This window comes from Geospiza fortis, unplaced genomic scaffold, assembly GCF_000277835.1.
Source record: "Geospiza fortis unplaced genomic scaffold, GeoFor_1.0 scaffold35, whole genome shotgun sequence".
In the NCBI taxonomy this organism is placed as follows: domain Eukaryota; kingdom Metazoa; phylum Chordata; class Aves; order Passeriformes; family Thraupidae; genus Geospiza; species Geospiza fortis.
In genome coordinates, this window is record NW_005054453.1 from 1,407,830 (window position 1) to 1,424,571 (window position 16,742).

General features: G+C 41.4%; 1 protein-coding gene across 1 annotated transcript in view; it reads left to right on the forward strand.

The window, feature by feature from the left end:
* The first annotated feature begins 8,351 nt into the window (after positions 1 to 8,351).
* GAB1 (GRB2 associated binding protein 1) overlaps positions 8,352 to 16,742 on the forward strand; it is a 135,306-nt gene continuing 126,915 nt past the window's right edge. The window contains exon 1 of the mRNA XM_031062602.1: positions 8,352 to 8,553. Within this exon, the coding sequence (XP_030918462.1) occupies positions 8,352 to 8,553 (202 nt within the window). The remainder of the gene's footprint in view (positions 8,554 to 16,742) is intronic.

Here is a 16,742-nt window from a genome sequence, read left to right on the forward strand (position 1 = left end):
AATATGAAGAATCCCTGAGTCCTTGATTGGCAGTTTCCCAAGATCAGTGGTTCACGGGGCCAATCTCCAGTCCCAAGCTGCCCTGGCCATATTGTGTAGACAAAACAGCCAGTCAAAATAACAGATTTCACACTCACCAATTCCAATCTTGCCCCTGGTGGTAAGGGGGTTGGCAAATGGGAGATGAGGTGCTGGAGTTCAGCACCACATGGTCTTTCTTGGATGCCTGTCCTACTTGACCTTCGGCTATTGTAGGCATTGTCAGCTTGAACATTTGTGTCATAGCATGAAGCCGCCTCGTACTCTGTTGGTAGTTTTTAAATGGCTGCCTAGTGTAGTTACCTTTTGTGAAATTTCGCTTGATCTGATGTTGACCTCTGTTAGGGACTGGATATCCCCCTCCCCTCTGGGCACCATTTTTTTCCTAAAATGTCCCTGTTGACCACATTGAAAGCATACATTTGGGCTCTGTAGATGTTGCTGGGGCCCATTAAAGAGGAGCTACATGGCCACTAGGGCTTCTGCAACTCCATGCCCAAAGGCCTGGGCTTGTACGACTGCTACGTGTTCTGTTGTCCTGAGGTGATTACATGCCTCTATCATCTGTAGGAGTCTGCGTTCTGGCCCCAGTGGTAGGGCACATAGTACTTTCTTACATTCTGGGTTGGCATTGGCTACCCCCATGATTTTAGTAACTCATGTTGGGTTTTTCCATCCCCGACTTGTTTCTGTAGTGCCTGTTTAAGGTGATCAATGAATTTCATGTATGGCTCTTGGGCTCTTGTTTTATATTTATGCAGTCCAAATTGGGGGTGCTACCATCAGGTATCTGGATTAATGCTCTCAGGGCCATCTCTTTTATATCATCTAGTACCTCTCTGGGGATGTTTGCTCTCTGATCATCTGGCTGGCATGTTGTCCTTCCCAGGCTAGATGGTTAATTGTCAATTCCTCCCTTGCCTCATTATTAGCATACTCTGCTATTAACTGATTTAACAAACATTTCCATCCCCCTTCCCATAAGGGGTACTCTGTGGATGATAACAACATGGTCATAATATATTTTAAATCATGGGAGTTAAGACGTGCAGTAAACATGGCCCTCACTAGGTCATTAAAGTAGGGTGAGTCCCTCCCATGGTCTTTTACTGCCCTACACAGCTCCTTGATTTCCTTGTAAACAAGTGGCTCATACCTGCAATTTGCCCCCCTTCTTTCATACATACTGGAGCAACAATAAATTGCCTAAGTCAATCAATCATTATTTTAAAGATTATTTGCCAGTCTCCTTCCTTAACTGCATCCTTACAGATTCTATCCCAGGGATCTTCCAGGGTTGAGGGGTGAGGTGGATCTGGGGAATTCAAACTCTCTACCAGAGAGGATAACTTGGAGCAGAAACATTTGGATTAGAAACCGTGTAACAGGCAAGCTTAGTATCTTTGACCAAGGGGGCTATGTTGTTCCCAGAGGGTGAGGCAAAGGGCACTGCCATTTTGTCAGGTGTTGGGGAGGAAGGACCTTGATTTAAGATGGCCGACTTCCAGGGTGGAGTTCCGGAGACCTGGCCCAGGGTGGACGTGAAATGATTGACAGTGGGGGCGTGACCTGAAGTTAAAGGGGTGGAGGCTGGAGTTTGGTTCAGGGTGGAAGAGAAGGTTGTGGTGGCAGGAAGTAGAGGAGCAAAGATTGCAGGAGGATGGTCAGGCTCCCAAGCCGCACTGGGACACCTTCCATCTTGGGTCTCCGGGGCACGATGCCCCAAGACAGCATGGCCGGCACCATCTTGGACCATCATGGAAGGTCTGAGAAGGGCAAGTTTCAGGGGAGGTCCCATGTTAAGAGTTACCAATGGATCGAGTTTTTGATGCACTGCTTGCTGGTGAAGGGCCTCAAGGTGTGGAAAATGGGGAGCATGCAGGGCGTAACAGGGTCCCTTTTAATTGAAAGGTCATACAGCTTAACTCCCACTGAGTCCCAAAACTTGATGGTATGGATTTCATCAGCAGAAGCATCCAGAAAATTTTTAATGATCCACCTCACAATTGATTTTAATTCATTCTTTGAAAAGTTTTTGTCGTGATCAGTGAGAATCAAAGCATCCATATACACTTTTTTCTACTTTGGCCATCTGACCATTTTTCTCTTTCCCCACCTTTGGGGGAACCGCCACCAGAACGCCCCAAATCAGTTATGGGACTTGGCCCTGTATTTTAAAAACACAGGGGCAAAAAAGGCAATTAACCATATAGGAGAAATGATGTGCCCAAGCAGAACTTGGACAATTTAACGTAATAAAAATAAAGGCTTATGGGGGAACTCTCAGGCTCACCCTGAGTTAAACAAATGATTCCCAGGGCTTGAAACTGATGTCTGGGTCTTTCAGTGTGAAATCTGGCAGTCTCGAAGTCACAGCTGGGCCAATTCCCACACCAATTCAAGTTAAAATTAGACTAACTGGTAGTTTAATGATTCTTAAGCCCACTAATGTGTCCTAGAGTCTTAAGATTGTAGTATATGGTAGAGATGATTCATGCTATTAATGTATAAAATACTGTAAAATCCAAGCTATGTCTTTTGACCACGCCAGCCAGGAGCAGAGTCTTATTTTTATTCAGTTAGTTCCCGGACAACATTAAGATAATATCAAGTTTGTTAACGTATGAATGGAGCCTTCCTGAGCAATGATCACCAACTTCCCTGGAATGTAGGAGTGATCTTGCACCTCAAAGATTGCATCTACTACACTGATTACTGGCGCCACCCTTTACATGTGAATGCCAACGTCTCTGGAGTGCTCTGACAACATCTAGACACCTGGAACTGGACTTTTGTCTAACCCTGCACATGTATGGTCCCAGCTCTGCATATGAAGGGACACAAAGGAACATTCGGTCATCTCTGCCTCAGGCAGAATAAACTGTATAAAAGCTCACTGCGCGAAGCAGTCGGGGTGAACCAAGGGGGAGACTCTGACATTTTGGCGGTCAGATCCAGGTTCACCCAGCGCTGATCCCGGGGTTGACGCTGCCCTTGGCTGCGGTAGGTTTTTTTTTTCTGATCGAAATTCTGTTTCGCTGACAATCTAATAAATCATTGTTAAATTTTCTTATAAATTTGGCTCTCAGTTTGATCATTTATAATGAGATAAAGCTTCATAAGTGGATGAGCCAAATTAGCAACTAGCAGCTACCAGAAGGAAGAGATACTATCCTCTCCCCTCCTCTCACCTTGAGCTGGCATTGGCATTTGCAACTGCATTTAAATAAATTTAAAGCACCTTAATTTCTTTCTGTTCTGTTGAATGTTCCCACAAATATTCTGGCTTGTTTTCAAAACAGTGTGGTGTGGGGTGTTGGGTTTTTCTGTTGTTATTTTTTGTTGGGGTTTCTTGAGTTCTGCTGGGATAGTAAATTGCATCAACTTACTTTCAACTTGGACAAGTGCTGGTGTCAGCATCCTTGGTGACCTGCAGAGCTGTAGAGCTAAGGGAAAGGCTGAGAAGAGGATATTGCAGAAGGGGAGAAGGAAGTCTTCCATTTCTAGAAGGGCTGTTTGTTCATTTGACTCAGTTTTATCATAGTGCTGTATCCTTGTCCTTCATATGTTATAAATGTCCCCTTTAGCAAGCTGAAGGAGCGCAAGGAAGAGAGTGGTGGGATGCAAAATCCTGCTAATTAATTAACTGAAGAGATACATGTATCTGTGTCTCATACTAAGGTGTGAAGAAGATGTCAAAACTTGTATTAGCAAACAAGACATAATAACATTAAGAATGGAGCTCACCTGCTCTTGATTTATTAATAGCACTAGTGGAATTTGAGCTGATTTATCAAGATGAGACTTAGTACTTCTATGCAAATAGTCCATAAATCATTCATTAACAACACCTCATTGAAAGTTATGTTTTGTTGTATTTTTTTCTCAAACACTTTTAGGCACAGAAAATTGTTTTGATCTGCATTCACATGTAAAAAAGCTCTTTCTCCCTCTTCCTCTTACAGTATTTTGGGTTTGGGGTTGTTTTTTTTTTTAAGATTAAGGATATACCAGATTCATAAATACAATAGTATTAGTTTGAAACCATGGGTTTGTGGTGCCCATAAAGCATTAAAGGGCCATTTATGGGCAGTCTGAGGCGCTCTGGGAAAGCCTGGCATCCTGGGTCGCTTGAGTACTATTGTTCAGAATGGTGGTGGATTAAGGTTTTTCTTGACAGTTCCAGAGTAAGGAATTCTGCAGCTTAAAGGTGAAAACTTGTCTATCTAATGTGACTCTGTTACCTCGCTTTGCATTTGGTGTCCCAGCAACCAGGTAGATGTGAGCTGGGAAAGCCCCACTCAGCCCCACTGGAGCTGGGAGTTATTTTAGTTCAGCTACTATCACACGCCTTCCTCCACGTACCTGTTCCAGGTCACCTGCCTGAAGCTGCAGCCTTCATTTTTGATCTGTATTTTCACCTACCCAGCCAGGTGTGATGTTTAATGTGTTTCTCAGGGCTTCTTTGCTAACCCATCATCAGGTCTATGCTTTTTTCTCCTCCTTTTCAAAAAGTACCACATGGCCTCACTAGTGGTCTCAGCTTCAGCTTTCCCACATGAATGTGCAGTACCTACTACAGGCACGTCCGCACAGCTAGTGCAGGATTTGCCTCTGGAGTAGGAGCCCGAGGAGGCACATTCCATGCTTACACACAGGGGGATGGGAAAGGGCTTCATGGTCTGGTGGCTTGCAGATCCTGAGGAGAGGAGGATGAACTGTGGCTTTGCATTGGGTTTTGTTGTTTTTTTTTTTTTGTGAACAGAAAACATAATTTCTTCTCTGGACTGTGCCTCATGGAACAACAAACAAAAGAGGAAGCACCCAGTTAGAAATTATCGATACAAGGAAGGGAAATATTTATTGCCAAGCAGTTACATTTTTGGGGGAGAAAAGTGAGCAGAAGAAATAGAATGGCCAGTTCTGAATGGGTTTAAGAAGAAAACTGCAGATTTAGAAAAAGCTGTAGCCCAAGCATAAGATGTCTAAATGCACTAATTGAAACTAGAACTGTCTGCAAAGTGATGAAGGCCCTCACAGCAGACCAGAATTAGTAAAAGTACAAGCTAACAATACTAGGAGGGAAAGATTGCCTGGAGGGCTTTAATATCATAACTTTTAATACCTCAAGGCAAGCCAATGAGAAAGCTGTTCACATGAAGGGTGGACTGGAGTGCTCTTTCCAAAATATTATTTTTGGGCTGCTCACCTTTAGTGCCTGGTGATGTGGCTTCAGGGAAGAAGAGTGCAGGTTTATATAGCATGTGAATTCCTGAAACCGTACTGAGCTCTGGGAGATTTTTTTATGGTAACCAAAGCCAAGCCAGAGCTGCTAGTAAGAATGGTGTCTTCCAGGCACCATTCAGCAAAAATACTGGGGCATTTCAGTCAATTTAAGGTATTTCCATTCCTTGAGCACTTTGTTCTGCCTGCCTGACCCCGACCTAGATAATGGAAACACTCAGATTGCTTGCTCATGGTTGGACTGATATGCTTTATGTTATAAATGATCAATCGAGAGCCAAATTATCAAAAATGCAAAAAGATTTATTTATCTTTTTCCATGACCAAAATACGGTCCTCAAAACCACCACAGCCAAAGAGACAGCATCGAGCCCGGGATCGGCGCTGGGTGAACGCAGATCCGACATCTGTCGCATCGGACCTCCCTCTGTTCACACATGCCTTTTCCAGTGAGGCTGTTTTATACAGTTTTTTATGCCTGAGGTAGAGGTGCCCCTATTTCCTTTGTAACCCCACATATGCATGAGAGTTTCTTTCACTGTGCAGGGCTGGACAATTGCTGTTTCCTGAGTAGTGGCAGGTGCTGATCTTGTCAGGGGAAGGTGGTATTCAGATGTATCTTTCTGGCGACTTCTGTTATCTCCATCGATGGTGTCAGTCATGGGATGATTACTCTTAAGTGTCTCCTGATTACCCCGGGAGGACGACAATCATCGCACTGGCCCCGTCTGTCCATAGGTAAACGGAGGTATTGTTCTCCTGCTGCCTTCAGGAATTTCGACATTCTGAAGCAGACATCTGTCCCTGTGTTGCTTGTGGTCAGAGACTCATTTGGATTTTACAATCTTAAAAAATACATTCTCTTTTTAAGCATGAATTATTTCATAACATATATTACACTTTACTACATTCTGCCCAGGAAAGCCTAACCATTCTGTTTTGGAGCTCAGTCCCTTGCTAGGATCTACTGGGAGCACTGGTGTGTGCCCTTCAGCATAGCAGGCTTTTATTCTGTATGTGTACCCTTATCTCCCATCCAAGTTCCTGTCAGCATTTTTAGAAACTGTTTGTGGAGCATGGTATATTTCTGGTATGTTACAAAAGGACATTGTAATTTCCTTTTTTTGGACTTTTGTGAGAAAAGGTGAGAATAAACATTCAGTATAATGCATAAAATTCATATACATATACTGTATATCAAGTACATATTCTGAGAAAGATAACTGTAACTGTGAAAGGAGTAAACCTGACAGCGGTGGAGACTTATCTTGCAAACTTGGAGTGCGGATCAAGTTCACATGGACTTCCTTTCAGGGAAAGGAAAAAGAGGTCTTGTATTTCAGATCAGAGGCAGTAAGGGAGGAATTAACTGTTGAGAAGGAAGATAGTTGGATACGTAGATGAAGCTCCTGGAACAGAATCCCAAATCACCTTGCATAACACTTTGGGAAAGTTGCCCATGATAATTCATGCACAGAAAACTCAGGAAGAATTGAAATAAAATCAAAAAAACTGTAATGTCTTAAGAACATAAGGTAAATTTATAAAACCTACAAAATATGTTTATTTAAACTACTTCATAAAATAATTTAGGGGAGTGCTTAATGCAGGCTAAAATAACCTTTAGTCAACAGGATGTAATTGGCACAATTTCTCTTTATTTTGACTATTTATACTGACAAGTAGGCTTTGTAAAGGAGTTTTCAATTACAGTAACCATAAAGCAGAAACTGGGAATGTGAGGAGAATCAAAGTTCTCACTTTGCCTAATTTGGACTACTGACAAGGGAGGTCATATTCCCCAGGCTTATTCCACAGCGGATGGAGGGAGGGCTGGGCTGGTAGCTTTCCATGAAGATCTAAATGTGAGAAACGACTGCCCAATTTTTAAAATTTTAAAAGGTTTAAAAGGACTAAATAAGGAAAAATTGTGTGCACACACACACACCTGCTAGTAACCACAAGGCTGGCTCATCTACAAAATGGCTGCTCTACCTTTTATACCCTTGGTGTTGCAACAGGTAACCCTAGCCCCTCCCAAAGTCCGTCTATTAACTCTTTGTCACTGTCCATTGGTGTAGACTGCTTTCTTGGAACTTGACTGGAGGTGAAGTGTTACCATGCCCCACCTCTTAATAACCAGCCTGTCCCTTCCCCCAAATGCCCGCACTACCAAGACCATCCCAGGATAACAATGCTGGGGTGGGGAACACTTTGCAGTAACGTAACTATATATCTATAAAACTTCTCTTGACATACATATTATATTCATCCCTTAATTGTGAGAGCCAACCATCTCATTACTCCTCTATAACATAAATCTCACAGAAATTTAAACAGCTACCATAAATTTCCAGGCTTGATCTTTAAGAACAATCTAGATGAACTATTTTTCGTCCCTGTACCAATGTAATTGTATGTCAGTGAATATTGCTGACCTAACAAGGTGATTAGAGAGTAAACTCTCTACTTACGTGGTAGTAATTGCGATCAGTTGGTTTTGTGTAACTGGATTATATGTTGCCAGACAAAAATATGCTGCAAACATTGTTTGCAAAAACCTGACCACTGATCTTTAAAAGTTTGATGATCTTGTTACCATAATCTGTCTCTTACTGGTTGTAGGTGAGTGTTGGAGGTTGGGGTTTTTTTCTGTTCTTTCTTTACCACCTGTAGAATTTTTCCCCATTGAGTTGCTAAGGAGGCACTGATGGCGGGACATGGAACTCGTTTGGTTTTTGGGAGTTTCTCTTGAGGGGAGGGGCAGGGGGCAGATTTACCGGGAGATTAGGGCTGGGGGAGGGGGCTGGGAGCAGCTCTCTCTGGCTGGGGTGAGGGGAGATAGGCTGCAGTCACTATAGGGAGAATCTGCCACAACTGTGAGGCTCCATTTCCTGCTGCCTTCTCCTACCAAGGACAATCAGACCTCCAGCTTGGGAAAGGAGTTTTGCTGCCACCACCATTAACCCAGCGGGGAACCTTTCTTCTGCTGCCGTGCCCCGCATACCCCTGCCCTGCTATGACATCCCGTAGGTTCCAGCTATTTGTCATGGAATTTTGAGACATTCATGTCCACTACCCCGGGATTTCTGCTCAGCCTGCTGTTACAGCCTGCTGCTTCTGAGAGTCCTGCTAAGGGCACCGAGATCAGCGGGGATCCCCGCCCCCGCCCTGCCCAGCGGGAGCCGCCAGCGCCCCTGCCGGCCGTGCCCGGAACTGCACCGGAGCGGAGCGTGCCGCAGCCAAAGGCGGCGCCGGGCTCCTGCTTCTGTTGGTTACCGAGGCCGCAGCTGTTGTTGTTTGTTTGCTTTATTATACACACTAGTAGAGAACTGTTATTCCTGTTCCCATCTCTTTGCCCGAGAGCCTCTTCATTTCAAAATTCTAATAATTCGGAGCGAGGGGGTTTACATTCTGCATTCCAAGGGAGGCTTTTCTGCCTTTCCTAGAAGACACCTGTCTTGTAACATAAGCCAGTGAGTAAATAACAAATGGCTGAAGGTTTTCTTCGGTTTCCATAAGAGTTCTTTGGATCTTTTTCAACTGAGAAAAGTCTAGGGGAAGGAAAAAGTGCCAGAAATACAAAGCTGGTGCTGTCTTTGAGGAATCTCTTACCTGTCTGGATCAATCTGCATGCTGATCTGTGGCACTCAAAACATTTAACTTGGGGTGTCTTCAGCACTTGGTGACAGGCAGGGACAGCATGGCCCCCTCCCTTGGCGGGACCTCTGAAAAGAGACCTGCTGCTCAGAACGGAAGAAAGGAGACTCTAGCAGAGTACAAATAAAACTCAAAAATGCTGACTTTCATTTTCAAGCACTCAGGCAAACATCCAGGTTCTCGGGTCCTACTGGGGACCTAGAAGTGGCACAGAAATGCAAGTTGTGCTGCAGAGTTTTTGCCAGTGTTTGTGCAGCTTCTGGTCAAAATCCCAGCTTTCTGGAGGCACCGCGCTGACAAAAACATGGCTAAACTCTCTGTGATCAATCTAAGCAAGAAATAGATTCTTGGCGGGAGATGCTGAATCAGATCTTAAGTAGAACATGGCAAATGTTACAATGAAACAGGAAAGAAGTCGTTACTCTTATTCCTGGGAAACTGGGATGGAGGGACCTGGCCACAACTGTATCGCTGTTGCTTAAGCTGGTAGGTGTGCTCTCAACATTATGTCAGCTACCCCATGAAGGATAAAGGGAAAAGTGTAAATTGCTTATTTACCACTTAGCAAGAAATTAATTATTTGGAAAAGAATTGCAATTAAAAAAGACCCTGGTATGGGGGTAAAGGCAGGAGCTTTGAAGTCTGGCTGTGATTATAAGTTATGCATACTTGTGGTTGGGGGATTCTTTCTATCTATTGTGTTTCCAAAGTTCAATTTTTTACAAGACAGCTATATTTAATTTTAAAAGGAAGATGTTCTAAATGCCTAAGCACATGTCAGTCTCCTCATTTAAAACTGGATCTTAAAAAAATTGTATTAATATAGAACAGTCAACTTGGACTGCTGGAGTTTTGGATTCTGCCTTTGTTAATTTAAAACAAGGGACCAAATGGGAAAACAAGCTAGAAATGTGGGATTCTAGCTGAGGTTCTGAGTGAGCCCGCTCCCTCTTTTCTTCAGTCGGGAGAAAGGATTTATATTTGTTCCTCTATGACATTTGAGGGCAGATGGATATACAGGCAGAATTTCACATCTAACCTGGTAGATGAATATACAGAATTTGATTTTTTTTTTTTTGTTTTATTTGACTTGAAAGTGCTGTAGCAAAATTTTCCCAATGCAAGTCAATAAATTTCTTCCATCCTTCTAGAAAATGCTCTGGGGGCTGAACTTCTGTTAAAAGCTTCCAATTTTTGCACATACTGACAACAGAATTTTCTATCCTACCTTTCTTCCCTTTCCCAAGCTAAGGAAAGGATAAGAAACCATTCATAGTGAAAAACTCTGGGCTTTTGTGTTCTAGGGAAAAGCAGATGATGAAGTACTTGATCAGTGGAAGGCCAGGAAAGAAGGAAGAGATGAAAAGCCTCTGTGTTTGCTGCTTGCATAGATGGCAGATATATCAGCATTTGCAGCTGCAGAAGAAAATCACAGAACTGTCTCAAAACCTTCATATAAGGCAATATGGATTAGTGAGGACTAGATCTCAATTAAAAATGACATTGAACTAAGTTCTTTTTCTGGAAGGTGAAGATTTGTTCTTCAAAAAATCTGGAATGGATGGAGAGTTTTGTTTTGCTTCCTTAGCTGGTAATCAGGGATAGTCCTAGACTGCCTCCCCAGGTCGTGCTGGCAAGACACCCACCCAAGAGAGTGGATGAGAGTATCCAGCATGCTGTGGGAGAGCAGAGAGCTCGCATACTTGTAATGGCCAGCAAGTAGATCCAGCCCCTGGAGCTTCCATTACACACAGTAAAGAGGAAATTTCGCTGGGACTCACCATTTGGGGGGTTCATAGTTCTGTTTTACTTGGTACGCTCTGTGTAACTCAGGCTGTACCTCCTTTTCACCAGCTATAAAATAGCAAAGATATTTCATGTTACAAGATACTCCATCTTAGGGAGTTATGTAAATGTACAAATGACTGAAGTATTGTAGGGATTCAGAGATATCAGGGTGATAAAGGTGAAAAATAAGGAAATGCATTACCATAAATCAATGTTTCTTGTATGTGCTATGTTCACAGAAATAATTTGGCTAAAATTGATTGTTCCGTTGTCTGAAACTAGAATCTTCTCATTATTAAACCATACTTCACCATTTTACAACAGGATTTGTTACGTGTTTCTCCTTTGGAGAAGACATCAAATGTTTTGCAAAGGCGTGTTACCTTGGCTCATGCGCTGTGCACTGTGGAGCCTTATGGACAAGGAAGATCTCTTGAGATTAAAATAAAATCATCCTAAAAACATATGCAACCTTTAAATGCACTTTAAAATGTATTTCTCCTGTCTTCAGAGTCCATAAATAGAATGGAAATCCAAGCAATGAACATTTCTTACCAACAACATTTAAAGACAGCATGTTCTCTTAAGTAAGCAACATGTTTTCAATAAATTGTTTCAAGCTGCACAAATGTGTTTGCCAATCCTCAAAGCAATCATTTGCAGTTAGTTTTTTGGATTATATTAAGATTAATGATAAAATAACACTGAAAAAATTTTAAAATAATCTTAGGGATTTAATATAAATCCATAAATACAAGGAAATTCTGAGTTAGGACAATGTTGAGGAATAGTACGTGACCAGAGTCACAGACTTGGTCCAGGTGTCTGAAGCTAGGAAAATAATGAGCTCTGCTAACGAGTTATGATTATGGCAAGGCCGCTGTGCCCTTGAGCAGAGATATAGTGGCTGAAAACAGCCTGAGAAGAAGAAAGTTTAACTTTTAAGGTATGTAAACACAAGGTGGAGCTAACATTTACAGAATAACCAATAGGTTCCTTAAGTTACAGAATATGCATTAGCTTATTAGTTACTGTATAAAAGTCTGATACTCTGATAAATAAATGAAGCTTGCTGTTCCCTCATATTGAGGGCTCCGAGTCTTCCCTCACCGATGTAACAGGACAACCAGAGTGTATTTAACTTAGTCTTGTTTTGCTCCCAACTACTATACATAGAATCCCACATTAAGAGAGGTAGGTTAAGCACACTCGATAAAAGGACAAATCATATGTGTTATTTGCAAGAGCTGTAAGCACAGCAGCACTCAGAGGATATAGTGTTTGTCTTAATTACAAGTGGTTCTGTGTGTTCGTCATAACATCTCAACAGTTTTAAAGAAAATATTGTTTTATTTCCTCTGCTTGTTTTTTAATACTGTGTGATTAATATTACATGTAGTTGTCATCAACTTTTCCAGTGCCCAAGTTCCCAGTATAATAATGATCTCTGTAGCTAACTTCCAAAATAAAAGGTATTAATTGCTCCATAATACATCCCAATGAAAGGTTTGATCTAATGAAATCATTGTCATTGTATCTATATAACATCTTTGCTATACAAATATCTGCCCTATCTACTGTGCTGTGGGTATACTTTTTCAAGATAGGACATACAAATAATTTCATGATTTTTTTTCATACAAACAAACAAGAGAAAATCTCAGAAAGACCAAACTGGTATTGAAATAGGTCTGATCAAAGACTTTTTGGGAAATGAGTATGCCTATTTGCCTCATTTAATCTTGGTGGGTAACTTTATAGAAATACTGTGCTAAGAGCATATTACTGTCAGCCCTTGGTCAGGAAGTCCCTTTCCCATCCTAGCTGCAGTCCCCCATGTAATGCAAGGTCACATAGGGGCTGTGGCTGATCACTTTTTTTTCACCATGATTTTCACAGGCAGTCTTTACCTTGTACATTCCCCATTCTTGGAATACCTGACTCTGAGATCTGAAACAGGTTTGCAGGAGTCAGAGAACACACAGCTACAGCTGTGTCAAGCCACATACTCAGAAAAACTAAAAAATAAAGTGAAAAATTAAATTTCGCTTCTTGGCTGGATGCCCAAAAACCAGTAGATGTATTTGGCTTTAAACTTCACATATCTCCAATACAAATCTGTATAATGGGATAATAATACTCACTTTGCATAGGTTTTATACTGTTGAGGTTTTTACAAATGAGAGTTTTTATGCCAAATTTCTTAAGCTTGTGAAAAATTCAAATAAAATTCAACTGTGTAATTGTACTGACAGCAGCAGGATTTATCAGCAGGCTTGAGACTTTAAATCAGCTGCATCCACATACAACCCAGTCTGGAGGAACAATTATTCATGGCTTTGGGTTGGAAACCTTCCTGCCACAGAAAACCTTGTGAAGTCCAGAGTGCTCATTGCAGGCAGCATCTCTGAAGAGTGATATTCCAAAGTTCTGGACAGTCTCTACTGAACATGTGCAAACAACTGTTTTTCCAGACTTTTTTGCATCACTTTTTTGCTCTTGATTTTCAAACAGCAGTCCCTTAATTCCCCATTCACCCTAAATCGTTGTTCCCTACTTAGAGCTATGTGTTGGCCACTGTTTTCCTATGGAAGATTTAGTGTCAGGAAAACAGCATCTCTCTTTTCAGCTGTATTCTTGGAAATTAGTAAGGGTTTTGGCAGAAAATTTTATTTAAGGAAAAAGAAACAACAACTGAAGAAGCCTAAAGAGATGAATGAAATCTGGTCACAGAGTCAAAACCAACAAATTACAGACAATACAAAATGGAGTTTTTAACAAGAAGGCTTAGGCAGCTAACCTAATAATGATCCTAATATATTAGTCTGTAATTATATCATTTCCTTCTGAGGTGGCCAAGGAATAAATCCCTGTAAATATATGATTTTGTGACGCCAGTGATGAGATATCTTGCACAAGTCATTGCCTGAGGTCCAAAGCTGTATAGAAATACAAACTGCATTGTGCAAGCTGGAAGATGGGGGAGAAGGGGTGGGGATGGAGGAGAGAGCAAATTCTCTTTTTCAGTGGCTGTGAAATTTTGGTTCAGCTTAGGTCTTTTGGGAAGCTGTGATACCTGATCAGACCTAAAGAACAGCATTTAGTCAGCTCAGACCTATGTGAACACACATCTTTTCAAGGGATCTGGGGGGGAGAAATTTGGGCTGATGATGCTTGGCAATTTCTTCTACTTTGTCACTTTGACACAGGATGTATGTGGAAATGATAATCCCCATTGTAAATCTTCTCCTGTTATTAATATACTAGTTCATTTCTACGTGAGCAGTGCATGTCAGAATTCAGCCCTGTTCTTTATGCTGGCTTGTGACTGGGTCTTCAGACCAAAAAAACCCCAGGAAATAACATGCAAAAACGAGATCATTAGATGAAATATATTTAGGAAGTGCTGAAATGCTCAAAAACTATTGAGGTTGTTGTGAGCATCCCTAATAAGTCCTCTTGTGTTGTGCGCATTATGGTACTTCCTTCAGGGGCATGATTATTATCCTACCTGCAGCTTTCCTTCATATGAAGGAATCAGAGGTTCTGTGTAGGCTTCAGGTGGTGGGTAATAAGTAAGCCACTGGCAAAATTGGGAAGACTAAATATCTTACAGCTATTGAGCTCCCTGAACAGGCAATTCTGGACCAAGTGGCAGACTCAGCTGTAAAAGAATAATTTATATCCACAAAACTAATAAATTTACCCCAAAGCCTGCATGGAAGAGGGCTGAACAGCAGTTGTGTAGGCAATCTAAGTGTTGGCAATAATGGGGTTTGAGAGAGTTTGATATTTGTTGTCTTCATTCTGTGGGTGGGTCCTGCACAATTGCTTGTGTGTCATTAACATTGCAGAAATGAATAACCATTCAAAAGACCTTTCCTATGCATGTTGTGTTCTTTAGTCCATGAGGATTAACTCCTTTCTAGGCACAGCTTCAAAAGTGAAAATTATGTACTATTAAAATAGCACATTTTAGAGCTTCATATTTTCACTTAGATCTTAATCGAGCTATTATTGTTATTAAAATATTCTCATGTGAATTCAGATTTCATAAATATGGAACTTTTTATTTGAGCTCCTTTTGCATGCAAAGCAAGTTAGAAATGTGCACACAGCCTCTAAGGGGACTTAGTGGTTCCCATAATATTTGCTCACAGTTCTTTTAGTGACTCAGCTGGAGACCCTAGTGATCTCTGATGTCTTCGTCACATTTATTTCTCTGACATAAAGTTCCAAATGCAAAAAGTCTCTTGCTAACTATTCTACACACAATCTTCTCAAGATTGTCAGAAAGATAGTACATTAAAAATCTGAATTAAATTGACAGCATAAAATTAAATAGCTTGGGATAAACCTCCTATTGTATGCTTAAGTTCCCTCTTTCTGTGGCTAAGTATTACAACAGTCTCTCAAGAGGGATGAATTGTGCCTTTTAGCATCTTTTTTTCCTTTTGTTTTGTTAGTTTAAAACCATTTTTAGTGTTTACCTAGCATATCTAGAATTTTTTCATGAAGCTTTATAATAACCCTATGTTCACAAACCCAGAAATCCTGTACTGTGCAAAGCTGTGCAGACACAGACACATAGCAACCTTTTAACCTAAGCTAAAATAGAAAAAACCATCTCCCCCCGTTCTGCTCTTAGGCATCCCTTCTCTTCAGCATTCATTTTGCCCTTGACCCTTGGTTCCATTAAAGCACATTTTTTATGAATGAGCCTGCAATATCTAATGTATTCAGGACATTATATATCAGGCAATAAACCAAAGGAGAAAGCTGCAATCACTAGGGTTTTCTCTTTGAGGTGTTCCAGTTGCCTTCTGCCATCCAACAGCCTTCCACTACTACAAACCATAGCTAAATATTCTCTTGTGTTAATGTTTGGTTTTCCCTTATCTGTCCCAATTACCTTTTCTCTGTTTTCGCTGAAGCGCCTTCTCATTTTCTTTCCTTTTTTCTTTTTTTTTTTAAAGCAATACTACTTCTAGCTAGCATAACAAGTAACAGACTCATGGGATGGGTCAGATTGGAAGGAACCACCCTAAACCCAGTTTTAGTTCCACTTACACCTTTTGAATCTGACATAACTGACTCCTGATTTATAGGGATGCAATGGAGAATGGAAATGAGCCAGTAGCCGAGAGTTCCCCTTGCAGGAGCTGTAATGTGTGACGCCAGTCGGCTGCAGGGTTTCTTTTGGCAGAGACTTTTACAGCTGCAGAGTTGCTGGATATATCCCATTCACTGAAAGAAATCACTAAAAAAATCACACAACTAGCTCATTGGGATTGTTCTTTAAGCAAAATTAAAATGCTAGAATAACTACAAAATACTGATTTTGCTGACTGAATGTAAAATAACATTAGGAGATAGTTGAGGAAGATAGGCACTACGATAATAAGAACCAATATACTGAATTGGCTGGGACGGAGTTAATCTTCTTTGTGGTAGCTTCCTAGTGCTGTCTTTTGGATTTGTGACCTAAACAGTGTTGATAATATCCCCATGTTTTAGCTATCACTGAGCAGAGCTTACATAGTGTTGAGGGTTTCTGTTTCTCATGCTGCCCCACCAGTGGCTGCAGGGAACTGGGAGCTGGGAGGGGACTCAGCTGGGACACAGGATGTGCCCAACAATAACACCTGGGAGAAAGGAGGAGCAAGGCAGAACTTTGGGGATAAGGTGTTTGCCTTCCCGAGTAACAACTACCCGTGATGGAGCCCTGCTTTCCCAGTGGTGGCTGCACACCTGCTTGTCCACAGGAAGTGGTAAATGAGTCCAAATTTTTGCTCTATTAACTCACACAGCTTTTGTTTTACCTGTTAATTTGTCTTTATAAAAAAACACAGGTTTTCCAACTTTTGCCCTTCCCATTCCACCCTGTCCCACCTGAGGAGAAGTGAGCAAGGGGATGAGTGGAACTGATATCTTTAAGGATGGAGACTCCACATTCTCCCTGGTCCATCTATAATTTTGCTTGGAAATAGTTAATTAAAAAGTTGGGAATA